General features: G+C 34.0%; 2 protein-coding genes across 8 annotated transcripts; both read left to right on the top strand.

Moving 5' to 3' along the window:
* Window positions 1-89: 89 nt before the first annotated feature.
* Window positions 90-27,890, top strand: LOC105329641 (rab GTPase-activating protein 1). Of its 7 annotated transcripts, XM_066077265.1 has the most exons (25): window positions 91-230; window positions 3,389-3,516; window positions 4,173-4,349; window positions 5,082-5,286; window positions 5,960-5,977; window positions 7,294-7,477; window positions 7,603-7,859; window positions 8,469-8,535; window positions 8,700-8,802; window positions 8,973-9,139; window positions 10,841-10,864; window positions 12,690-12,849; window positions 20,144-20,391; window positions 20,676-20,864; window positions 20,991-21,116; window positions 21,323-21,466; window positions 21,560-21,601; window positions 24,609-24,737; window positions 25,325-25,417; window positions 25,557-25,667; window positions 25,864-25,968; window positions 26,540-26,623; window positions 26,744-26,815; window positions 27,135-27,151; window positions 27,445-27,485. In XM_066077265.1, coding segments are annotated over exons 2-25 (2,817 nt in total). In that variant the 5' UTR covers window positions 91-230; window positions 3,389-3,422; the 3' UTR covers window positions 27,446-27,485. The 7 variants fall into 7 exon arrangements, with proteins under 7 accessions (XP_065933339.1, XP_065933338.1, XP_065933337.1 ...); XM_066077264.1 differs by lacking the exon at window positions 27,135-27,151 and having other exon boundaries at window positions 5,109-5,286; window positions 27,445-27,890; XM_066077261.1 differs by lacking the exon at window positions 27,135-27,151 and having other exon boundaries at window positions 27,445-27,890.
* LOC105325133 (uncharacterized) lies at window positions 13,122-18,679 on the top strand. Its single transcript, XM_066077268.1, has 10 exons — window positions 13,122-13,529; window positions 13,639-13,848; window positions 13,977-14,148; window positions 14,320-14,399; window positions 14,575-14,783; window positions 14,878-15,148; window positions 15,278-15,500; window positions 16,283-16,457; window positions 16,578-16,706; window positions 16,801-18,679. Exons 1-8 carry the CDS (start codon window positions 13,283-13,285, stop codon window positions 16,323-16,325), a joined length of 1,455 nt encoding a protein of 484 aa, XP_065933340.1. The 5' UTR covers window positions 13,122-13,282; the 3' UTR covers window positions 16,326-16,457; window positions 16,578-16,706; window positions 16,801-18,679.
* Window positions 27,891-27,991: the final 101 nt, after the last annotated feature.

Raw genomic sequence — 27,991 nt, 5'->3', positions numbered from 1 at the left:
CAAAGTCATGAAAAATGTTTAAACATGGTTTTTAAATTTTTGGAGCTTTTATAACTTTGCGTTAGCAGATCAATATCGTCTGCTACGAATATAGTCCGAGATCTTACGGAAACAGCCGATAACTTACGGAAATCTGACATAATGCGGAAGTAAGGTTTGCAGCGCCACCAAAACATTGGATAGTAATGAGAAGCGAGAAGATGGATCGTTAACCGTGTTTTGCGTCTCGGGTAAATTAATGACATTATTTTTTAACACAGAATGCATATTAATATTTAGAACCTTTCTTACATATATTCTTTCTTTATTTAAATGATCACGGGTAATCAGACTGACATGATCGGAAAGGAGGGGACGACACGTTCATATCATATTTTCTGAAGTTTCAGTTGCATTGATTGTTCTTTTTTTTACGAGCCAAATGATAAACCAACGTTGGTCTAAATGTGCCAACAAAGAGTGCATGACCATTGGAGCGAACAGAGCATATATTATACATTTGTATTGTAAATTAATTAACTACTACTTGCTTGTAAAAATATACTCAGTCCCAGGATATCCTTGCAACACATTTTGCTTAATTATTTGATAATTATTAATTCCGCGGGGTTAAAAAGGTTACCATTCAACAGTATCAAGAATTCCAAGATTTCTCATTGATGTTCCCCTCTAACTTCTCCAGTTTAAATCCACAACTATTAAAAAAAGTCCACAGATATTTTGTTTAGCAAATGATATGAAAGCACCTTATGATAATGTTGAAAAGTTGTGCGAGATGTTCTAAGTAAATTCCGAATGATAAAATATGTATGAATTTTATAAATCTTCAAAAGAAGTCTGATTTTGTTCCTGTAAATTTCTTCAAGTAAAAAGAGATGACATATTAAAGCTGCTACAATTTAAATGATTGTGTTGCTTCGTTTGTGTAGATATGTCGTATATGTATAGGCATTGCAGTAGTTTTCCAAGTCAAATAAGCTGTGTATTAATGGGAAAATGATAAACAAAATTTGTTTACAAACCAAACATTTTAGTTGATCTCAATATGAGGACAAAGTAGTACTTTAATAAATATTGTATGGAGATAATCCTACATCATGCACAGATTTATGGTTAATTATCAATGATGTATCCACATTTATGTTCTATGTCAACCAGGGTTGCTAATAATCGCCCACTCACAAATGCAAGTAATTTTTACTGTGGGCAAGCCAACTATTTCTCAAAGATTTAGTTGCCCACGTGGCGAGTATAAATTTGTTTGGTAATCAAGGACCAAATTAGACGAAATAGTCACTTTTTGATCGGTAACCTCGCCGGAATTTTCTTCGAAAGAGAAGTTGAAGTCGCCCTGTATAATGAGTTTACAATCGTTTAAATTAACCCCTAAGACAATCAAATGATAATTAACTAATTCTGAAGACGTTTTCACAGCCACAGTTAAACCCTGTTGTAATTAATAACTCGAGATTGTCATATCTTCAGGGGTTATAAATACGGATGATGCAACCACATACTGTGCAACTGATGTTTATTACTTTTAGTGTTGATATTACTATTAGTTGGTAATTTGTAGTTAGTTAATAATTCTGCCAAATTAATGCTAAAATAATCATAAAACCGTTATCTTTAAAACTTCATGTAATGGTTGTAACTGGGTCAAAGGGTAAGACTAATACCTCTAAAATACACAGAAATACATACTCTGAGACTAATTTTATTTGTCATTAACCTAACAATTACAAAACATCTCATCTATAAAATGTATGAATACATAAAGAATTAATTTTGATAAATTGGATCTAATTCAAATTAATAATGGCACTTTATAATTTTTATTTTACATGTATATATAGATAAGAAATGAACTCAATGTCTACCCAAGTTATACTAGTATAACCTGGGTTGGGGCAGTTTACGCTTCATAATCCGAGGATCTGCGTGATATACACAGATTCAACCTTAATTAAAATTGGATTTAAATTTAAGCAATTAAATTAATAAAAGATAAAACAACTTCTAAAAGTTTTCAAAACTTATCCAATCTATTAATTTATTTGATGTATTCGTTCATTTTATAGATGTACAAATTTATAGTTTTATAGATGAAATGTTTTGTAATGTTAGCTAGGTGAAAATAAAATCAGTCTCTGTATTTCTGTGTATTTTGGAGGTATTAGTCATGGTTTTATGATTCTTATAGCATTAATTTGGTAGAGTTATTAACTAATTAGAAGTGACGAACTAATTGTAATATCAACACTAAAAGTACCGTAAGAAACATTGGTTGTAATTTTCAATGCACAGTACACGTAGGCTAGCTGTAGTTGCATTATGTGTATTTATACTCGGAAAAGATAAGACAATCGCAAATTATCAATCACAACAGTGGTTAACTGAGGCTGTGGAAATGTTTTTTAATTAAATGATTATCATTTTAATGTCTCTGTGGTTAATTTACACGATCATGAACACAGAATACAGGGCGACCTCATGTTCTTTTTCGGAGGAAATTCCGGTAAAGTTACCTATCATAAAGCGAGTATTTTGTCCATGTTGATGATCAAGGCTAACAAAATGATTTTTAAACGAAAAAGATGTAGGTCTCCTAAAAACAAATTTGGGTAAAATTGGGTTTCAATAAAAAAAAAAAAATTCTATTCAATGTGGTAAAAAAACAATTCAGTCGGCGGTTTTTAATTGGGTCAGCCGCGTTATAGTGGAAACATAGATATTTTTAATTTTGGCCTCAACATGTTTTGAAATAAACATAAAATAACAAAAAGGGACAGTATAATAAAAGATGAATACTATAAAAACTTTGTCAAAGATATTCTATTAATAACCATGACATTCATGAAAATACACTATTATATTAATGGATATATCACTAAAACACTAAGCCTCATAATATTGGTAAAGCTGTACATCCTTCCGTGGTCTGTTTTACATGTATTATATTAAATCTTTGTAAAGAAACAAGATAATTAAACTTGCATGGGTTGCAATAAAAAAAAAGTATATTCTATATATAGTATATTCAAAGTATAAATTTCCTTTTAAAAACTTTACTATGTTAAAATATGCTGTATCAAGTAAGGATTGTACACCATATTCCATGTTTACCCTTGATGCTAATGCACCAAAGTCAATCTGGTGAAATAAAGATTAATCCTAAAAATAAATTGGGAAGGTAAATATTATACCTCTCTACAAATGCAATATACCCCTGATATTGTAAGTAAATGATTTATAATTGTGCATTGTGTCATGCAATTAATACTTTTGCACTGAATATCCTGTTACTCATGGATATCACTACTACATGGCTAATCAGGAAACTGGTCTGTGCAATATTCATATCCATGCAGCATTTATTTTATTGTAGATTCATTGAGACAATGTTAACTTGAATTCGTATAATGGAGGATGCTGTTAGCCGCAGTTCTGTTGAATCTTCTTCGACCAATGATGATTATGTTGTAGTTAATGGAGAACCAAAGCTGAAAATTACAGGTACATGTTTATAGATTTACCGGTACATTTTCTTATGACTTAATTTGTGTGAGATAACAATATAAATCGAGTTTCATTCATGCCTACCTCTTGATAGACCCATGACCTTCTGTATGAGCTGCGCCATGAAATGGGACTTTTTAAAACTATAAGCAGGATAGGGAAATGAAAAAGCCAGTGACCTGTTAAGCAGTTTGGGCACTTGCATTGGCCTTGTCCCTATAACAGAAATACTCAAGAGCCATTGCAAGCACCTTCTCTGCTGAATAGGCCTGTAATTGCTGTGTGTCAAATACATTTGAAGTAATCATGGACCTTTTGGGGATAGCATGAATTCACATTGTGAAAATTATATGAAATCAACAATATTTTCAATCATTCAGCATTAGAAAAATATTAAACAGATTAACATTGTAAGTGTAAGGAGTGTGTGTGAGATATTTAGGTTTTGAAATGACGGTGATACATATTATCATTCAGAAAATCTTTTTTTGAAATGTAAACCACAGAATTTAGATCATCATCAAATAAAAATGTATACAAAAACTCAGAAAAAATTGTAGTGTATAGACCTTATCTCACAAACGTGAAAACAAATTTATATGCACTGGTTCATATACTGTTGATCAACAATAACTTCTATGAATCTCTCCTAGGTGATATCAATGATCTGAATGATGAGGTGTCCCAGTCCTCTAAGAAGATGACCTCCACTCTGACCCCTTCCAGCTCCCTGGGGGCTGATCCCCAGTCCCCCATCAGCTCTGTGGACAATGTTTTTCCCAGCAGTCAGTCCACTGGCGCCATCGGTGAGGATCCTGTCTCAGGGGATAGTAAGTACATTTGTACCAAAACCAGTCCAAAACCTAGCTGCCAAATAATGTAGCAGGTCAGTGCCGTATAGGTTTTTATCAGTACTTCGCGTTGTGTTTATTTTTGTTTTGAGACTAAATTTGACCTCTACATTAAGAATTATCCTCACAGACCCTCACAGAGGGTTGAACATCCAAAGTACTGTATATTAGCTGAAAGTGGAGTTAATTGATGCAAATATATTGTCAGTAGTTACAGTGTACATTGGCACATAATGAGAGCACATTTAATTATGTAGTTAACATAGAACTATTTTAACAAGTCCTTGGACTTTCAGTAGGATGTAACTATCTATTTTTTGCATCAAAACAAGTTAAAATGATGCTGGTTTCAAGCGAAATATACACCGATTGCAGAGCCTTAGCTCAAAAGCCTTGACTGAATGGCCTACAATGAAATAGACAGGCCTATGTCACAATGCTGTTTGACACAACTACCCAAAGTCTAAGCTCTTGTTTAAAATGGTTCTTATACCCTTCATGGGATGGTACCAAGGGTTTGTCGGCCTCCTGTTAATCACTTATTAAACCAAACATATACATTTTCTTTGAAACGATGAAGCCATAGATCAACTTTCTTGTACTTTTGTGTAGTGAGTACCAAGATAAAAACTTGATTAAAAATTAATAAATTTGATTCAACGAGGTTTACTGGTTAATTATGTTGACTGTTAATTTCTTTTGACAATCGAGGTAAAGGGAGATCAATGTCCTTGCCAGGGGTTACAGATGAAGGTTATACCACTTTCAATGGAGTTACCTACCTTGGCTGTGCCTTGGTGAATGCCCCCCGCAGTGAGGTCGAGATCTATCGCAACATGTCCATACTCAATGAGCAGTCCAAACAGGCCATTCCTATAGAGCTCTATGTTCCTCGGACATCAGAGGGAAATGTCAGGTGAGCTTGATCTCATGCATGACTAGCATGCACTAAAATTTTAGTATTTTTAATTGTTACCAAAATTTCCACACTGCATTTGAATCACCATTACAGTAGCTAACACTACAATGATTTTAAATTACACAATGTTTTGCAGTCCTGGTGTTTTTTTGTTGTCTTTTTATTCTGCATGTTGAAATTTAGGTTGTCCAATTTATGTTGTTGTTTTAGTGCATTTGTTCATGTTAAGTACAAATTTAATGAGTATATGAAGTAGGTTGGATGGTTTTCTGTTTTTAATCTGAGAATAATGACAAGAAATTGACATACATGTATATGTATTATATATACATGTAGGAAAGTTAACAAAGGCTTTAACTTGTAGGTGTAACGTGGGTATTGTAGATTTACATGATTGAATGTAAAAATAATATATTTTGCACCTCTAAAGTAGGAATTACTGCTTAATTATTGCTTCATTCCTTTAGTTTAAGGATGGGATTTATAACTAATTTTTTTTCACGCTTTTCTGACATATATATGTGCATGAATTCCAAAACAAATTAACATGAATTGCTGAAATTGTTGTTGATTACAATTTGTCTTCTCTTGATGAAATATTGTGTGGATGTGTTGAAAGCATTTTACTGTAGAAATATGTTTAATCATTTTCTTTTATTTGTTTGTGCAGAACAAATGGAGTTGTTAGGTATGCCGCCATTTTGTTTTGAATGTGTTTTGGGTTCTGTAAAATCTCTTTAACTGTTTATATGTGTTTCCTCTGACCAACCTCCTGTCTTCTTTTCATCAATCAAATCATTTAATTGCACCACTTTGTTGCTCTTTTGATCAGGTTTTGGCATTTGAAATATATAAAACTGAGGCATTAAGGGGTATTGACAGGATTTGAGCTCAAAGTTTTTAAATTTTATTTTTCCATTTTCTGTGTTCCGAATGTTTATTTTGCATGTCTCTAATGCTTGACCAAATATGAACATCAGAAGTTAAGTGACAAGCAAGATACAGAGCTTAGGATTACCTTGTTATTCAAAAAAAGACACGGCATGTTTTTGTTTAGATTGGTTCCAGTACTACCTGTAGTTATATATAGACAAAAGTGCATAAAAAACAAGTTTTCTTTCTATTTTGAAAGTCAGCTATGTAAACATGTTATTAAAAAGTTTCTTATGTTTGTCACTGGCCATTTTGTAAATATGGAATTTTTAATACGGTTCATCATTTGTTAACATTTTGAAAATTAGTTTGAAAATTTTGAGTTAAAATTATGATCATGCCTCTTCAAATTATCCTGCTTTTAAAAACATTTTATTCATTCCAACAGAAAAAAACTTCTTGAATTCATTCCAGTGTTTGTGTTGTTTAGCTTAAAAAGGGTTGAAATTTCATTAGAATTTTTTTTTAAACCATTTTTATTAAAGGTTTAATTTTATCAGTTGCTGGCATACTCAGTATATTGTGTGAAACCCTGATGCTGTAGAATAGCTTTTAAAAAATAAATGTATAAAACATTTGACTATACATATACATGCTGTGTAAGCTGATCAATATTTCTTCACAGAAAAAAATTGATTTGCAGCTTCCATGATCTCCTGGCACAATTATGGCAGACTTAGATACATGTACATTTGTACAGTGGAGCTCGCTTTTTTTTCTCTTGCACTGTTATTTTGATAGTTAGGAGCACATCATAAATTGCTAAATACAGTTGAGCTTTGATATCTCAAACACTGACATCTCGATTACAATGGATATGTTGAAGTGATTTTTAAGTTTCAACCACTTATTTTTTTAAGTATTTTACCCTCAGTATCTTGAATATTCGTATATCTTCCATCTAGTTGGAGGTTATGAAGTTTGACTGTAATTTGTATATCAATAAGCTATAATGTTGGACTGATTTTAAAAAGGGTAACATTTTAGATGTTGCTGACAATGATGTTATAGAAATGTCCAACTCTCACAGAAAATTCAGAGTTTTAACACTTCACTGTTTTTGGTTTTCAGGCTGGTAGATCCTGGGACAGACACGGACATCGCATGCTACAAAATCCACCGCATTCTGTTTTGTGCCAGGGGTCCCTCCGACAGTGAGGAAAAAATGTGCTTTGCATTTACGTGTAGCCATGGTGACAATCCAGATTCTGCAATATTCCAATGTCATGTTTTCAGATGTGAACTTCAGGAGGCGGTAAGTCATATGATAAATTACAATGTAAAAGGTTTTAGGAAAATTTGAAGTTTGGAAATGTTATAATCGCATTTCAGATTCTTTTTTAAGATTGTATTTAATTCTTTCCTTTTAACTTTTTATAGGTTGCAAAAATTTTGTACTCGTTTGCCACCAGTTTCCGGCGTCTACCTAAGTCAATAGGTCGGTCCACATCAAGCATCAGTGAGGCTGAAGTTACTGCCATATTCAGCGTAAACCTAGAGTTCAAAGAGGATGATGGGAAGGGAAGCTATAGTACTTGTCCTAAAGACAAAAACATTTTTAAGTTTCGTTGTGACTATGACAAGAAAATTGTGATATCTGTGACACAGACTGGAAACAAGGAACTAAGAATAGAGAGGTAATGTCTGCATGTCCAATGTTGTTGTTCTTGAACCAAGTTATCATTATATAATAGTCTTGCATCATCAGCTGAGTATTTGTAATAAGGAAATTCCATCGAACATGAGGAAAAACTGTTTTCAATCAATGACCACTTTATATAGAGAAGTACTGTAACTTGAGCTAATAGGAAAAAAATAGCACTTTGAAGTAAATTAATATGTTTATGTTGAATTAAAGAAGTGGAGTTTTTTAAAGTAAAAAATAATACTTTTCTATCATAGTCTTCCTCCACACGTATCATATCATTTTTAAAGTTGGTTATTTTGTTGTTTTTTTATAAGAAACTTATTATCAAATTTTTCTATTGGAAATATATATAGACATGTATATATACAGTGCACAGTAAAACACGCTTATAACGAAGTGCCAGGGACAGGCAATTTCAATTCATTATAAGCACAATTCGTTATATCCATCAAGCTTAAAATGTGTAATAAAGTCACAGGGAATGAAAATAACTTTGTTGTATGTGTCAGTTCATAAAATGCATGATCGCTATGACCATGTTTTACTGTATAACTTTTTTTATGTTGAAATTTACCACTCAAAAAATTGTTACTGACAGGTGTTTTGGACTTCTTTTATCCCCTGGACGTAATGTCAAGGATGGTGACATGCACCTTATTGAGATGGTAGGTGAACATTTCAGAAAATTCAAGTTTCTTAATGTGTCAATTCTTGCATCAAAATTTCAACACAGCCGTTTTAAGTGTCCTTAAAAAATGCATCAAACTAAATAATAAGACAAACTACCCAGTACATGTACATAATGTCTTGCTATGCTCCTAATTATCAGAACTCCATGGGTTACTCCAGTGACGGAAGAACTTACTCAATCTCTGGAAACTGGGAAATTTCGGAGGAGTGCTTCAAGGTCCTTGACACGGAAACACCGAAAGGTAAGACCCATACAGCTGATTAGATAAAACAGGTTCTGAACGGAACGTACAATAATGAAATTTAACGGCACTCAAGAACTAATGAGTTTTAAACAATGATTAAATTAATGATGATGGTTGGAATGAATTTAATTCAGTCGGTGTATGATATGTGTGTTAATTTGTTTTAGATACCCGTGTGTTCCTCACTGTCGCAGTAGATTTAGTCATCTGTGGTATCCAAGAGCCTGTGAGGTTTGCAATAGAAACCAAGGCAAAAATCTTCCCTCACAATGAACGCTTTTGGTATTTCACCAAGAAACCCCACCAAGAACAATTCTTTGTCAAATTAAAACTGGTGAGTAAATTTTCTAATTATAAGAATTATTGCATCAGTACATTGAAATTGCATCATTATGATCATGACCCTGCATCCACACACTAATAGAGAATACTGGTAATGGTGATGATTACCTTTGACCTTCCTCACCTTTTTAGACCATTCATTGTTTGAATGTAGAGTTGCAGCACAAAACCTGCATTTTGGTTTTGATACCCTTTCAGCAGGGTAATTAACTTGCAGTTGCATTGCTACTTAGCATGTAGTTTTGGCATGTGATAGTGATTGTATGTTTACAAAACATACAGCATAACTTGGTAAAATTGTTGAATTTGGTGCATACATATTTTAGAAGAAACATAAGTGCTGATTCATTGGCGCAAATCTACCGTAAATCTGGTAATTTTTGCGATGATCTTATTTTCGCTTTTTTGGGGATCTCTTTCATATCACAATATATTGAGTATGCAGAAATTATATCTTGTATTATTTTCTAAAAGAAACTTTTAAAATCGCAAGAATTGATTGATGCAAATTAAAAATGCTACATATTTTCCCCATTTTTTGAAAATTCTGTGACACATAAAAAAAACCCCGGATATACGGCATTATAGTGCACTCAGCTTTTTTTTGAAAAAAAAAATAAATAAATGCAGTTTGTTTGATCAACACTCAAATTTCATTGTTCTGTTCACTCAAGAATGTGAACAATTTAACTCATGTATAAGTAAACTGACGATGGGGACAGTAAACTGCTTTTGTCCAGATAGTCAGTAGATACAGGTAGATAAGAAGAATTTTGATTTGTCAGTGATGCTGTGTTTATTGTCATTGAACAAGTTTTGATTATCGGACTTTGAATTTAACATAGCAAAGGGGATACCACTAGAAGAGGGTCAGAGACTTTATGCGAGGCAAACCGAATGAGACATGTGAATACAATTACCAGTATACATGTATAAGTTTTGATCACCATGAGCATCATGGAATCTTTTTCACAGTAAACATTGTTTATGTAGAACAAGAAGTTTATTTGTTGTTATTTTACATTTAAAAATACACAGAGGTATAGTTTTAATATTTTTGGAATGTTTTATATCAGAGAGCTAGAAATCTTCCAAAATTTTGTATTGTCAGTGTGGACTATTGTTACGCTTGATCACATTTTCACTTCAAGAGGCGAAAAAAGTGACATTGAAAAAAACTCAATTTTGAAGGTGCAAATGATAGGTACTAATTAGTAGACAAACAAAATTGAATTATTTTATTCATTTCAATTTGGCAGAACTTACTCGATTACCCACACTGTTTAATTGTCTGATTGTGTAAACAAACAGAATCAAACGTTTGAAATTACGAATGCCCAAACTTCGAGTATTAAATAAGAAACTGCAGTGATTGTTTTGAAACATGAAAAAATTGCATACATATGGAAAATTGTTGGCGCACTATAAATTTTAGGGCTCAGAGACAATTGTGCCATAAAAGCTAAAATTAGTACATGTAGTGCTTACACCATATTTATATTTTTATACATTAAGTATGAAGATAAACATCCAAACATACCCAACATCATTACTGTGTATTATTTTTTACAATTTTTTAGAAGTTAATGTCATAAGTAAGTGCATGTACTTCATCATCAGAATTACTGTAAATTGTTGTAATGCAAACAAACATTATTCTTTGCACTGATACCAAGTTTCTTTCCATTGTAAGAACTGTGGAAGTAGAATGCCGAAGGTAAATCCCCAGATTTGATATTTTCCAGCTGTTATGACATCACTCTCTATTCTTTGTATTAATAGCATGATCTTGGATTCACATGATAATAGATCATAATTTCTGTCTCCAAATAACAGATTGCATGGATAATAACAAACATATTATTCAATCTCAAACATTTGTTTATTTACTCTTAGTAATGATTTTTTTATGGTGACATTTATTGAATTATTTTGATTGTAAACTCTACATGGCTAGAGTTGACCTTAAAGCTGCCGTGTTCACAGATGTATATGAAATTCAATTTTGTGTTGAAGAAGACTAGCAGTGTTAGATGTTCATATTCATTTTTTTACTACACAGATCTTACATGATAATGTGAACATTGATTTACTGTTAATGTCAGATACATGTACTGGTGCAATGCATTACAATGGCATATTCCTAGATTTGTATGCTGTTTACCGGTAATAAGGTGATATTACACATACATTACCAGTAAGTTGTGTTATGGAATTTTGAAAAGACAGTTTCAATTATTTTACGATCGTAATAAAATCCATTCTCTCAATCCACTGACATAATGATTGATTTGCAGATTAGTAATTAGTTATTTCTAGATAACATATCATAGGTGTAAATGCATTCATACCTATATTTACTGTGAAAACTTTGTAGAATTTACAACTAGAATGCAAAATTTTTTCAATTACTCTTTCAAATATTGATGCCTTATCATGTAATTTCTCTTTTTCACTCTTTGGGCACACAGGTAATTGTAATTAGCAAAGATTGGCCTTCACCTGTAGAGTTTAGTTAGATTAAGCTTGTCTGTCATGTGACGTCTGTTCCCCGTTCCTAGAGACAGTGTCTTTTCAATATGTAGGACAGCAGAATGTATAATAATTACACCATCAAAACACGCTTCTATCTACTCAAGGTATCTCTTTCTCTTTTGCTTATTGGAGACTCCCATTCATTTCTTGGCTTTTTATAGCTACATGCTTTGATGACATTAACTGTACGGTAAGACTGTTTTGAGGAAGCGATGGCTTGTTTGGGATGTCGGAGCACCTGTTGACTGTGTCAATAGTCTGTGTGTTAGAGAGCAGATAAGCCAGGTCACTGCGTTAGGCAGAAAGTGTGTAATTACTGCATTGATAAGTCACAGGATTAAACCAACACATTCTCCCCACATGTAGAATGGTCTGATAAACAGTAAAGTGGATTAGTTCGTCATCATTTTCCAGGTACCGGACAGCTGTGAAAGTTTATTACATCATAAAGTTAAAGTGAGTGATTGAAAATTCATCTGAAGGCTATCTTACTTTTTAACATTCAAGTGAAACATATCCCAATGTAAAATGCTATAATGGCTACACTATCAATTTATTGACTGATATTAAATCTTTGTACAGTATCAATAATGCTTGTAAAGTATGCAGGTTACAGTTTCTGTAGGAAATATGAAAACAATTTATTCTTTATTTATACAAAATTAGTTTTCTCTTGTTTATTATATCTAAAACGGGATGGATATACGTGTATTTCCTCTTCTGAATTGTTATCATTATATTGTTGTCAGTAAGTGGTTTATAAATGATAAAGTTTGTGAGAGCAGGTGGAATATTACCTCTATCATATTCTAAGTTTGTGTTGAGTTCCTGGAGTGATCATTTTACACCCGTACAATTCGGTTACTCAAGTTTCTTCCTTATTTGGTTTTACGTGGGTATTTTTTTAATTCATTAGGTATTTTGAGGAAGGAAACTTGTATAAAAAAACATGTAAAAGCTCCTTAGATGGAAAAGCGTTGCCTGTAAGTACTTTGTGATTGTTGTAGACTGAGACTGATGCCCCTGATGTTGTGCAATATGAAGTAGTGGAGGTCCAGAGTCAGACCCAGATAGACAGACAGAAGGCGGGGATGAGTCTCCAGGGCCTCAAACACCACAGACAGATGTCAGAGGGAGTGCAGTCTCCCCAGGACGATGAAGAGTCAGGTAAGTCATCCCCACGACAGTCACAGGTAGATAAGAGAGACATCACCACAGTCAGATGTCTGATGGGGTGCAGTCGCTCCAGGATGGGGAGAAGGAGTCAGGAACTGTTAACATTTAGCTGTATACCGTATTTTATTTACTAGCCATTTTGGCTCAGTGTTTGTCTGTGTAGTGGGGTCTGAGGTGTTTTTGGATTTAACAATTTTTAATTTTCCTGGGGTGGGGGTTCCAAACTCCTTTGACCCCTGTACCTAGGTCTGTGCATGATTTGTGTATTAAAGTAGTCCGAGTATCGCGCTACGTCACACCGACATGTAAAATTAGAGCCGCAATAAACCACACTTTTGTTTTCCGAGATGTGAATTTTTTACGGTTTTGGTTCGACTTTTACTCAGCGTTTTTTATATCCGGTAGTTAGCTGTCGTAACAACAAATGGCGAAGTTTAAGGGGAAATTTTGTAAAAAGGGAAGGGACAAAATAAATGAGGCTTTGGAAAGGGGAAGGGAATCACGATGGAGACAAGAAACCGCCTCAGCTGCTAACGTTGTACCAATTATTAGCTACGATCACGAGTATGCTGCATGTGACATCCCCGATCCAAGTCAGCAAATTGAAATTCCTCTTGATGAAAACTTGAAAGAGGGGGAATGGCGTGTAGGACGAAGAGTTGTAGAACTAGGTAATAACAACAAACCAAAACAGACAATATTTGTGTGGACCATACACCGTAATTTTAGTTTATATGCTATGGAATATTATATCTAATTTGTTGTTAAAAATTAACTTAGGAATCTTGGCAGACGGATTAAAGTCTTGCCAGCTATGCAGTCAGCCCCTCCATCTGAACGATTGCACTGGTGAGAAAAAATTTGGATTAGGACATATGTTGCTGATAAGATGTAACTATTGTCAACTTGTTAATGAGATCCCGACTGGTAGCCGGCATAAAACTATTGCTGGTGGTATTGCTTGGGATGTTAACACAAAGTTGGCAGCAGGTAAGGATAACTTAAAAACTTGGAATGAGACTTTATTTTGATAACAAATAAATAAATCTTAGGGATACATCGGTAAACAAAAGAAAATTGTATTTGATTTTCACAAGAAAATATTATAATGATTGTAGGCATGATAGATGCTGGTCTTGGAGAGATGCATGTGAATAGTTTATTGTCTGCTATGAATATTCCAACTATACCACCCAAGAGCATTAAGTGCAGAGAAAGAGAAATTGTACCTCATCTAGCAGACATGGCAGAGGAGACCTGCAGGAAAAATTTGGAGGAAGAAGTTAGATTGTATGTATATTATTGAGTTAACTTTTTAAGATTTGTTTGAATAAAATATTAGTACACATGTACTATTTAAAAATCACTGACTGCTGTTATTTAATTTTTCCCTCTATATGCTACCACAGAAACCACATATTTAATATATAACCAGAAAATTTGTATTTGTTACTTTATTAGAAGTGATGGAAATTTAACAGCAAGTTTCGACGGAGCGTGGCAAAAAAGAGGCACAGGCCGTGCTTACAACAGTTTGACAGGTTGAGTACAAATTTTGATTTAGTTATTGTCCCGGTGACAAATGAAAATTTGATTTTTAGAATGGGTTACCTAGTATTGGATGTTTTTTACATCCAATGTTTAATCTATTTGATAATGCAGTGAACCACAGAGGTTTTCTCTTGCATAAGACAGTTTTGGTTAATATTATTATAGGACATGCAACTTTGATTGGAGAGTCCACAAAAAAATGTCTAGGGTTTTCCGTGATGAGTAAACCCTGTAGGATTTGTACAAATGCTAAGAAGAAGGGAGCCCCCCCAAGAAAACATGCATGCTCATGCAACTGGACTGCCTCTGCAAAGTCCATGGAGCCAGCCATGGCCTGTGAAATGCTTCAAGACATAATGAATACAGGAAAGCAGGTATTTCTGAAATAAAGAAAACAGTATCACTTTTTGATGTGTATATGATAATGTAAAATGTGGTTTTATTTTTAAAAAAAATGATGAATTGAAGGTCAACACTTTGGTCATGGACAATGATTCTACCACGATTGCGAGGGTCAAAGCCACTGTGGATCCTAACATCAGAAAGAAGTGCGATAGTAATCATACTCGCAAAGGTTTCACAGGCAAGCTAGTTGATATGAGTAACACCTTCAAAGCATTGAAAAATGTTAAAGTTCGGGGTCATGTGGAGAGATGCTTTATGTATTGTGTCAAACAAAATCAAGGAAAATCAACACAGCTTGAAGAAGATCTGCAAAAGATTGTTCCTCATCTGTATGGTATGTATATATATGCATAAACAGATCTATGCTAAGTTTTGAAACATTACATATAAATACATTTTTAGTACATGTATTAAAGTTCATCTTGTTTAGATCTTGACTACAATTTATCAAATTTGATTTCAGGTGAACATGACAAATGTGGGGTATGGTGCAGGAGTGAAAAATCAGGCTACAAGCCAAGGAATTTGCCATATGGTAAGCCTCTGACAGATCAGCCGTTACGTGTTGCCTTGGAAGATCTTTTTAAAGTATATGTTGGAAAAGTCGAGGAATTGGCCACTTTAGGATCCACGCAAACTAATGAAAATTTTAACCATATGGTAGCAAGCAAAGCACCAAAAAGAATGTAAGTTTACTGAAAAAGAATCACAAGTTCAAGTATTCTAGTAAATAATATTTCATACTACATGCTTTAAATACATGTACCGGTATTTGAGATCCACACAATTATGATGACAGGTTTTATGGCGGATCTGAGAGTCTAAAAACAAGAGTTTCTGCCACTGTATGCCAAAAGAATGAGGGTTACAAATATATCACAGAGGTAGAACTGTTAATTGCAGATGCAGTTTAGATTGACAGATTGTTTTAATAACTTTTTTTTTTTTTAGAATTACCAGTTGTTTGTTTTATTGTTGTTAATTTTGATTTCATAAATATTCGATGGCCAGATTGTAATACATGTATGAATCTGAACACATACATGTACACTTACATGTTTATATACCGGTATATCTCGTTACCTAGTGCTACCCAAAATTCCTGCTTATAATATTTATGAATGTATTTTGTTCCATGAAAATGTATATTTGCAAACTGGTCATATTGCATAATTTTTCACTTTATTTTTCAGTTGTTCATATATTTGAAATCATAATATTTGTTATTAAATTATTACTAACATATCAAATAATTTCAGAGAGCCTTTTTTTTAAAATCCAGCATTCCATGTAATTTTAAATGAATTTTTGATTTTTACGTTTATTGCATGTATATCGCTAGAAATAATACATGTTCATGACATTTTAACATGTAATGAATAGTTATCCTTAATAAATTTGAACTACGTGTTAATTTCTATGTAATTGAAGTAATTAATAAATAAGTGTCTTTCTGTCTTTTAATTAGCTCAACAAGAGGTGTCAGATGTCTCCCGGAAGATTTACGGTAAAATACACCACAAAACTGGCAAATTCATTAAAAAGGAAGCGATTACTTCAAGCCCAACGCAGTGCCAAACGAAGACGTCTAGAACTGAAGAGTGAAAGGTTATCAAAAGATGCTACTCACTCAGTGCTTGAGGGTAAATAAAATACATGTACCGCTACATGTACTTATTTCACACTGTATGTAATGGCAATTTTTGTAAAGCTAGAGCATTTCATATTATGATTGCATAAAAGTTGTTCCAAATTTTTTTTAGGTGAAACCTACAGCACCAATATTGGATTTGATGAATGTACTGACATAGAGGACATCACCATTCCGTCAAAAGAGTTCTCCGTAGACAGCAGTTCCTTGATAGTTTTTGACCTAGAAACTACAGGATTAGGTTAGTTTGTAGTAACCTTTGTTATGTATGCGTAATTGATATTTGATTACAAATTATTTGGAAGGATAAGTGAACTTTTTACATTATATTGCAGCAAGAACATCAGACATCCTCCAAATCGCTTGTGTGTGTGGGGATAGAGAGTTTAGCGTCTATACAAGACCAACCTGTACTATCAGTATTGGTGCCTCAGCTGCCACAGGATTAACATATTATGGAGGAGTTCTAAAGCTGAAGGGAGAAGCTGTTGATTCGTTAACAATTTTGGAAGGACTTGAACAGTTTATTGCATTTGTTTCGAGTTTTCCAAAAGCAGTTTTGATTGGACATAATATCATAAGTTTTGACATCCCTGTGCTTATGCATAATCTTTTCAAGCACAACCTACTTGAGAAATTTCAAGATGTTATTTTTGGATTTGTTGATACTCTCAAGTTGTCCAAAAGGATTTATCCAAAAGCAGAAATGGGTAATTACAGGCAAGAAAACCTTGTCCAGAAACTTCTGGGAGAAACATACAATGCGCACAATGCAGCTTCAGACGTAGAAGTTCTCCAAAGACTTTTTCACGAAAAACTTAAAGTTAACTGTAATGGTGAAGATCTTGTTAGACCGTCTTATTACAGCTGCAAGTCATCGTTAGAACCTCTTGTTAAGATGAAAGTTATTTCTGCAGCAACTATGAGTAAGCTAGTGGGACTTTCCTTGAATTTAGCCAAGCTTAAAATTATTCACAAGCGTGACCCCAACAATGGCATAAGAAATGTTTTCAGTGACCCAATTGCTAATTCAAGAAGATGCAAGGTGTCAAAATCAAAAGCAGTTATTGAGAAAGTTGTGCAATATCTTTCAAACATCTGAAATGCTTTTAGGCATTTTGTACACTGAAGCTTATTAGAAATTTTGTTTTACACATGTTTTTGTCAAGGTGTCAATCAAATACAAGAATGTAAAATTTTTAAAGTGAACTGTGCAATTTTTTATCGCTTCTAGATATTATGGTTGAATCAAAAGCTTTTCTGCAGCTTGTATGAAGGCAGTTCATTGTAAGTGGTATTGAATTAAGATCATGTAAATTTTTGTGACTAAACATGCACTCATTTGCTTTGACCTGTTGGTATAAAATGCATATGGTAATGAGAAAATATTCATTTAATTTGCTTGTGGTATTTACCATGTTCCATTTGCATGATGAATTATTAAGGCATTGTATTTCATTATGTACAACATGTAATTTATATTGTATTATATGTGTTGCACAATCGCTAAAATAACATACCCTGAAAAGTCATTAAAATATTGTTAATTGAGAAATTGCAAAGTTTTATTTCATTCTATCTATTTTTAAACTTAAATTAATTGTGAAAACTTGTAAACATTTTAAATAAACTCAGATTTCATGTACATTGGAAGAAATGATATTTCATGATTTTTGGAAGAAAAAAAATTTGGGGGGTATACTTGTTATATAGTCTATAACACAAAAAGTAACATGTCAACATATATTTTTTTTAAGAAAATTTCTTTTCTAAGATGCTAATCTGTGAAATAAAATCAATTAATTTCACTTTGAGTCCATAAAACTTGAAATATTACCCGAATTTATCTCTGCAATGTAAAATTTTGCAATTTATTTTGACAAATTTTGCCTCATATATGACACATTAGAAGAAAATTTATTAACATTTTTCCAAAAAATGATTATATATGATTAAATGAAATGTATATGTTCCATTCTGCATATGAGACTTCATTTGTTATGGAATAAATAATAATTCACAAGAGGAAATTGAGAATATATATTTTTTCAAGAATGTCAAAACATGGGTGCAATGGATGACATCCAATAACAAAAAAATAAGCATGTGGACCTATCTTTTTTTTTTCATTTATCAGTTTCTAGGATGCATGACTATCATTTAAAACCAAGTTTACAAAGTTTGAGCCCATTTAGTGCCGAGTATAGGACTACCTTAAGATACATCCAGAAATGTGATAAATCAGCTCTGCGCTAACTTGTTAAAAAATCAATTTTTGCTATATATCATCCATGCTATATACAATGAAGCGCATTGAAGTGGTAAAATTGTACGTTCGAATGGAATGTTCTAAACTTTGTATCGAACGTCAATTGTTACATAAGACATGCTCATTTCTGTTAAAACGAGGAAAACAGTATTCGTCACAATGCTTTGGAACCGCCACTCTTCTAAACAGCACAAGCAGGAATTTCACACACATGCATTATACACAAAAACACATATAAACACACTTTTTTAAGCGTCAAGAATATTTTTAGGAACAAATTTATTTGTGTTTTGAATTTCCTGTTACATGAACTGTATTGTAAATAAAGAAAAAAATTTTTTCACAACATATATGCACATGTTTCAGTTTTTCGTTTTAGAGGGGTAAGCTACGTTCTTCGTCTTCTTCTGCATTTTTGCTGTGCTTGCAGCATGGTGAGGGGACTGAAGATAGGCGCGGGGCACAAATAACATATACAGAGAAATATCGGGATTCATCTTGTGTCCACATTTCCAGGGTCCGCAGCCCTGCTTGTGTTGTTTAGAAGATGAGCGGTTCTGAAAGCATTGTTACAAATACTGTTTTCCTCGTTATAAAAGAAATGGGCATGTCTTATGTAACAATTTTGCGTTTGATACAAAGTGTAGGACATTCCATTCAAACGAAAACTTTTACCACTTCATTGCGATTCATTGTATGATACATTTAAAGTAAGTAATCTTCAAAACATACAGGTGGGTAGATAAATAAATCAAGTTATCATCTTAACAATCCGACAGGTTAAAAATTACGTTATTAGGTGTCAGTGCACATGGTAGTTTTACAGAGAAGTAAACAACATCCAGAAAGTTGTCTATTTACAGTGGGAGAAATAAGATATCATAACTTCTTCACACACAGGAAAGAAAAAACTTCCCAATAAAACTACAAACTATCCTACAAACACATGCTTTTTGTGAAAAGATATCCGAGTGCCTTTATTACTGTATTACTGTATTTTCCTGTATCTGCAATTGACTAAAATTCACCAGCCATTGGTTCTATTCATGCTTTATACATGTATCAATAAACAGATCTAATGCTGCTGGATAATTGTATTGTCCCTGAATTGGTATGAGCTTGGTATAATCTTGTAACAGCTGTATCTTACCAGGTGTCAGCCATGATGACAGAGGAGCACAATGTTTAGACTAAAGACAATGGGTGTGTTACTTGCAAGGATCAAAATACATAGGCAAACTGATTCTGTTGGTTGAATGGTAGACAAAAGTGTTTGTTTGGTCTGCAAATAGATTGTTTAAGTGGGAAACAAACAGGTTTAACAAACAGGATCCAATGCAACATGCCACTTATTATACCCAACGTTGTTCATATGACAGCAATTCACAAGAGGGACTTTTATTTTTCAGATGGAGATGAACCTCTGTTAAGTGGGTCAGGTGTGGTCAGCAAGGAGGTGACTGATGACAACCTTCTGGAGGCGTGGCACGAGGTCCTCGTCAAGTGGCACCAGAATCTGTCACAGAGGCCCAAACAGGTCCAGCAGCTGGCAAAGAAAGGCATTCCAGAGGCTCTCAGAGGGGAAGTCTGGCAGCTGCTGGCTGGTTGTCATGACAACTCGGAGTTGATGGAGGCGTACAGGATCCTCATAACAAAAGTAAGGGAAAATAATAAGAAATAATTTTGTATTTATTACTATATGAGTCAGTTTCAATTTAGTGTCAAGTACGTTCTATATATATTTTTAAATTATAAATATGAGGACTTGGGGATGGGCATGTAAGGAGACTGAAATCTACAAATTTTCATGAATTGAAGTTGGCTGATTTTTTACGTTTTTCTAAACAAAATTCAATTGAATTGAAATTAGACTTCATATTTCAATCCATGGGATTCCAAGTCAAATGATTGTGAAGTTATACAAAAAGTGGATGTTTACAGGAATCTCCGATGGAGAGTGTAATCCAGAGGGACATTAATCGGACATTCCCCGCCCATGCATTCTTCAAGCAGTCTGGGGGCCTGGGCCAGGACTCGCTGTACAGGATCAGCAAAGCCTACTCCGTGTATGATGAGGAGATAGGATATGTACAAGGGTTGTCTTTCCTGGCTGCAGCTCTCCTGCTTCATGTAATAAACATTCTCATTAATCAAATACATAGTGCTAATATTGAGGAAACAAAGATATTTGGTCAATGACATTTTGATATTGTTATTTTTTTTCAAGTTTGTTGAATTTTTTTTTTTTTTACACAGATGCCTGAAGAACAAGCATTTTCAGTCCTTGTAAAGATATGTTTTGATTATGAGCTGAGAGATTTGTTCAAGCAAGGATTTGAAGTTTTACATCTCAAGTTTTATCAGCTCGAACGCTTAATGCAGGTATGTATAACGACAACTAGATCAGTCTTCTCCATCCTCAGATAAAAGTTTAAAGAAAAAAAGGAGAGACAGGAAATGCAAAGATGAAGTTTCATAAAAACTAATCCTAATGAAAAGTATGGTGGTGTTGAAATTATGAACTAAATAGTGATACATGTTTGACAAACTATGCGAGTCCTGTTGAGTGTGACTCGTGATTTTGACAGGACCTGACGGGTGACCTTTATGAGCACTTTATGGAGATGGGGCTGGAGATCCACATGTTTGCCTCCCAGTGGTTCCTCACCCTTTTCACGGCAAAATTCCCACTGTTTCTGGTCTTTCACATTCTGGATCTTTTCCTGTGTGAGGTAATTGCTTGTTCTTTAAAGAATGATAGGAGTACTCTGTTTTGATGATTAAATCGGATTTTTTATGTTACAATTGTTTTATTTCTTCTTCAGGGAAAAGATGTCATTTTTAATGTAGCAATAGCTCTCTTAAAGGTAAGCGAATTATAATTATTGCACCAGTGATAATGTTACTTAGTGCATAGAAAGTTTGATAAGATCATTATGTTTCCACCTACATGTACATGCTCACTTTTAAGGTTGGTCAACCTAATTCATTTATTCAATAAATCAGACAGAAGTGTGATTGCTTGATGAAATGTACAGCCAAGCAAAAAATATTTACTGCATTACTTTTTAGCTCACCTGAACCGAAGGTTCAAGTGAGCTTTTCTGATCACCCGTTGTCCGTCGTCCGTCCGTCCGTCCGTCCGTCTGTCTGTCTGTCCGTCCGTCTGTAAACTTTTCACATTTTCAACACTTCTTCTCAAAAACCACTGGGCCAAATTTAACCAAATTTGGTACAAAGCATCCTTATGGAAAGGGGATTATAAATTGTTAAAATAAAGGGCACAGCCCTTTTTAAAAGGGAGATAATTGCAAAACAATAAGTATAGGGTGCATGTCTTTAAAAATCTTCTTCTCAGGAACGACTGCACCAGAAATGCCAATATTTACACAAAAGCTTGTATATATAGTGAAAATTCTAAATTGTAAAAATCGTGACCCTCAGACCAAAACTGGGGCCCCAGGCGGGGTTCAAAGTTTAACATAGAAATACATAGGACAATGTTTTAAAAATCTTCTTCTCAAGAACGACTGCACCAGAAATGCCAATATTTACACAAAAGCTTGTATATATAGTGAAGATTCTAAATTGTAAAAATCGTGACCCTCAGACCAAAACTGGGGCCCCAGGCGGGGTTCAAAGTTTAACATAGAAATACATAGGAAAATGTTTAAAAAATCTTCTTCTCAAGAACGACTGCACCAGAAATGCCAATATTTACACAAAAGCTTGTATATATAGTGAAGATTCTAAATTGTAAAAATCGTGACCCTCAGACCAAAACTGGGGCCCCATGCGGGGTTCAAAGTTTAACATAGAACTACATATGGAAAATGTTTAAAAAATCTTCTTCTCAAGAACGACTGCACCAGAAATGCCAATATTTACACAAAAGCTTGTATATATAGTGAAGATTCTAAATTGTAAAAATCGTGACCTTCGGACCAAAACTGGGGCCCCAGGCGGGGTTCAAAGTTTAACATAGAAATACATAGAAAATGTTTAAAAAATCTTCTTCTCAAGAACCACTGCACCAGAAATGCCAATATTTACACAAAAGCTTGTATACATAGTGAAGATTCTAAATTGTACAAATCGTGACCCTCGGACATAAACTGGGGCACCAGCCGGGGTTCAAAGTTTAACATAGAAATACATAGGAAAATGTTTTAAAAATCTTCTTCTCAAGAACCACTTCACCAGAAATGCCAATATTTACACAAAAGCTTGTATGTATAATGAAGATTCTTAATTGTAGAAATCGTGACCCCCAGACCAAAACTGGGGCCCCAAGCGGGGTTCAAAGTTTAACATAGAACTACATATGAAAAATGTTTAAAAAATTTCTTCTCAAGAACCACTTCACCAAAAATGCCAATACATACACAAAAGGTTGTATATATTGTGAAGATTGTAAAAATCGTGACCCCCGAACAAAAAGTGGGGCCCCAGTAGGGGTTTAGATTTTAACATATGTAGGAAAATGTTTTAAAATCTTCTTCTCAAGAACTATAGTGCAACTGTTTAGGATATTACTATGCATACATGTACATCCTTAAATAATGTAGATTCAAAAAATTGTAACTCCCGGAATATTGATGGGCACCAAGAGGGGTTCAAAATTTAAACATTTTAAAAAACATAAAGGAAAAGTTTAAACATTTTCTTCTCAAGAACTACAATGTTTTAGTTTGTGGAATTTCTATGCATGCATCCTTCGCTTATGTAGATTCCTAATTGGTAAAATCGTGACCCCCGGACCAATACTGGGGCCCCAAGATGGGGTCAAAGTTTATTATAGAAATATAAAGGTAACATGTTAAAAAATCTTCTTCTCGAGAACTACAATGCTTCAATTTGTGAGATTACTATCATGCATACAACCTTGGATAATGAAGGTTCGACAGTTTTAAAATAGTGACCCCTGGACTAATACTAGGGACCCAAGATGGGTTTAAAGTTAAATGTAGAAGTACCGGTATATATGGAAAATGTTTAAAAATCTTCTTTTTGAAAACTACAATGCATCAATTTGTCAGATAACTACGTAAGCACCCTCAAATAGTGTAGATTCGAAATTATAAAAGCCGTGACCTCAATCTAATACTGGGGCCCCAAGAGGTGTTCAAAGTTTAGCATAGAAATATAGAGGGAAAATGTTGAAAAATCTTTTTCTAGGGAACTATAATGCTTCAGCTTGTGAGATAACTATGCAAGCATCCTTAAATAATGTAGATTCCAAATAATTAAAACTTTAGCACTGGACTAATACTGTGGCCCCAAGAGGGGTTCAAAGTTTAACATAGAAAGATATATTGAAAATGTATTTAAAAAGTTTTTCTCGAGAACTATAATGCTACAGTTTGTGAGATTACTATGCAAGGATCCTCAAATTGTGTAAACTCTAATGTAGTGGAACCAAGAGTTATCTTTCTTGATGTTCTGTACAGTCTGAGAGTTATTCCTCTTGAAGTGGAACTCTTCTACGTTCAGTTTTTCAGGTTGTGTACGTGCGGTCCCACCGCAGTGCTACACATTTTCATTCCTATGTAACTATTTATGTTGTTCAAGCCAACCATAAACCTCGGACCATACCTGGGTCCCCAGAAAGGGGTTTAATGTTTAAAATAGAAAAAGCATATGCTACGAATGCAATGTTACAAGGAACTGCTGTTCAGGTGAGCGATGTGGCCCATGGGCCTCTTGTTTAAGAATTATCTGATGTAAAAGAAAAATGCAGTACAATAAAGGGGGGGGGGGGGGGGGGAAACACCATAAGTTTACATGAACTTTCAATTCTATTACGCCCGACATTAAAGAACCCCATTCTTTGCATTTAATGGTTATTTCATGTCATCTGTCTTACACCTGCAGATGTCCAGGAAGGATTTACTGGCATTAGATTTTGAGGGCATTCTGAAGTACTTTAGGGTTCACATGCCTAAGAAGTACAGAACCGAGGAAGCTGCCCGTGAGCTAATGGCTGCCGCAGTCAGTGCCAAGGTAAACCTTATGTAACTGTGTCTTGGGACTCGGTCATTGTATCTATCTTGGTTTGTCTATGTATACTTGAAGACCGAGGTTTTCAACCCAGTAGGTTTACCTCGGATAAGTTCAGGTACATAGACCAGGTTAATTTGTTGGCAGTGCTCATATCCACAGTCTTTTACCATTGCATATCTTGGGCAAACTTTTGGACATAAATATTTGTGGTGGTAAACCATGTATAATTGGTATGTCTAGGAAAGCATGCATATTGGAAACCATTGTAAACATGTACATACACTTGGCTGTATCTACGAAAACATTTGTAAAACATGTACCGGTACTTTAAATCTGCCTCATTAAATACAGTCATGTTTGGCTTTGTATAAACATTATTTTAAGATATCTCCTTTTTTTTATAACAGTAAAGCTATGATTTTTAAATGTGATTATTTTTTAGTCTTATGACTTTGTTTGCATGCTAATTGATACAACTGATACTATGATATCCATTATTTGAATAACGTTAACAAATCTATGTTAACACAATGTTGCATTATTCAGAAAATAAATGTCTGAGCTAATGTATGGTTTTGTTACAATAGGTTACAAGTAAGAAGCTGAAGAAGTATGAAAAAGAATACATTACCATGAAGGAGCAAGAGATGCAACAAGAGGACCCGATTGAGAGGATGGAGGTGGGTTCAGACCAATGTTATTCAGTGGGTCTTTGATGTATGACAAAGCTTACTTTGCATGCTTGGATTTTAAGTATATTTTCATTGGGAAAAATAAAAAAAAGAGGTCTATTAATAAATTTTGATGTTTTTTTTCTAGAGAGAAAACAAACGTTTGGTGGAGGATAACATGAGACTCGAACAAGAAAATGATGACTTGGCACATGAACTTGTGGACAGTAAACTCACACTGAAGAGCGAGCTTGATGAGGTACATAATCTACAGATGCATTTTACATCAGCTAATCAATGTAAAGTGATATTGAAAAGTTAATTCAGCAAAAACCTAAATATGTTTGAAGAGAGATGTTACATGTGAGCAAAAATTGATTCTAGTGATGTACAGTTCTTTTTTATATGTGTCTGGTAACAAATACTCTTATGGAAATCATATTTTGTCATCACAGGTTCAAGATCAAAACAAAGAAATGAAAACCGACTTGACAAAGCATAAAAAACTCCTGAAGGACACACAGGAGGAGAAGCACCGCTTGGAGGTCGAGAATCAACAGGTAGGTCAGATCTGGAGGTCATTTAACCAACAGGTAGGTCAGATCTGGAGGTCATTTAACCAACAGGTAGGTCAGATCTGGAGGTCATTTAACCAACAGGTAGGTCAGATCTGGAAGTCTAGGTGAAGCTTAAGGTTGAATTTTGTAAAATTATATCTTCTTTTTTGATTAACAAATTTTTATCTGAAAAAAAATTCTTCTGAATAGAAATGCTGATATTTATTTTATGATTTACAAAAAGTAAGAAAATGTGATGTTACGACTAAATTTTAAAGAGTGCAAGAAATTCTTTGTTTATAAGTGCAAGTTTTATACCTGGTTGTGAATATTTTGATATCTAGCTAGTGGTAATAAAACTCATTTAGTTCAACTAAGGTACTATTTATGATAAATGATTTTATCATGTAAATGTATAGCCATTTAGTTAATAGTTATTAATGTGAAAACACAATATAAATGTTCATTACAAGTCCAGTTTGTTCTACAGTATTCTATAAAAAAGAATCATTAGGTAATCAGAAGTCATGATCAACGTGAATTAGTTAATTTTCTTTTTGATTTATTTCTTTAGGTCAAGGAGATGTGTAGGAAAGAGTTGGAAAGACTGGAGACGGAGAATTCCAGGAACACTGTGATTGTGACTGACTACAAACAGGTGAGTTATTTCAGCAACAACTCAATCAAACGGATATAAAGGAGATCTATTTATGGTTTATGATCATTGACGATTTGCAACTAGAGATTTCTGTTCTATTGTTCTGGTGGTTCTTTCTAGATTTGTACTCAGCTGAGTGAGAGACTGGAGAAACAACAAACCGCCCACCGAGAGGAGCTCTCCAGAATCAAGGTGAGACCTTATACACCATCAGATGAATAGACAACACAGGTTCATCAAAATCCCTGGGCATCAATTTTCATGGTTCAAGAAAAATTCTCAGTTTCGAGTTTGTAAATACTTGGAAAATTGCTTCACCCATACAACTTTTTGTAATGTTTTTCACTTTGATCGATTAACATTTGATTTTCGTTGGTTGACTCCATAACAAAATCAATGAAAATTGGTGCTCAACAAATAATGATGAAATGACAGTCTCAATGTGTGTGTTGTGAACGATTTTATTAATGGCTGGTGTGTCAATGTCAAACTCTTGTGTTGGTTATTCCAGGCAGTCAGTGATCAATAGTACGTAAGACATATAGAACTGATTATGACTATTCTTGCATGATGTTAAGAAAATATCAGTGAATGTTGAGTTATTCTCATTTTTTCTGTTCTCTTTCGAATTGCAGTGCAAGATTAAGCTCATTTTTTTTTTATCAAATATTCTCCAGTTTGAATTTCTTTTTCACACTTCTGTATTTTTTGCACTGTATGAAGTCCACTATCTTTTCTTTTATAGAACTTATAAAAGTTATCTTTCTTATCATGAAGTAGAATTTAGATTTAATTAAGGCTTCATATTTTCTTTCTTCCAGATATTAGTCAAATCTTGTGAAGCCTGTTCTAAAATGTTTGATGCTGATGGAAAAGTCAATTTACCTGAACCAAAAATAGATCCCGAGAAAATGAACCCGAAGATCGTAGACTTACAACAACAAGTGCGCGAGCTGGAGTTGGAACTGGCCCAGACAAAGCTGGCTCTGGTCGAGTCCGAGTGTAAGACACAGGACCTGACTCATTCCCTGCATGCTGCTGTCAGCGAAATCCAGGCATCCAAGAACACGTGGTTCACAAAGACACTCAACTCGATCAAGGAAGTGGCGAACACGCACACGGGTAAAAAAGAACCAAAGGACTGAACCGGACACACCAATTCCATATTTATAGTGCAATCCAGCTTGTGATATATATTGTTTCATTATTGATTATTGTATGTTGTAATATGTAACCATTTGCTAAGTAAAGCAATGTCTTAATATCATCACTTTCAGTTTGGTTATTTACCTCTTTAAGATAGCGTACATCAGCATGAACAGGTTATCTCACTGAATTCAATATGAAAAAAAAGCATGCACATTTTTT

Source organism: Magallana gigas, chromosome 2, assembly GCF_963853765.1.
Source record: "Magallana gigas chromosome 2, xbMagGiga1.1, whole genome shotgun sequence".
In the NCBI taxonomy this organism is placed as follows: domain Eukaryota; kingdom Metazoa; phylum Mollusca; class Bivalvia; order Ostreida; family Ostreidae; genus Magallana; species Magallana gigas.
The sequence above is the reverse complement of the archived record's forward strand: the minus strand, read 5'-3'. Positions and strand labels throughout refer to the sequence as shown.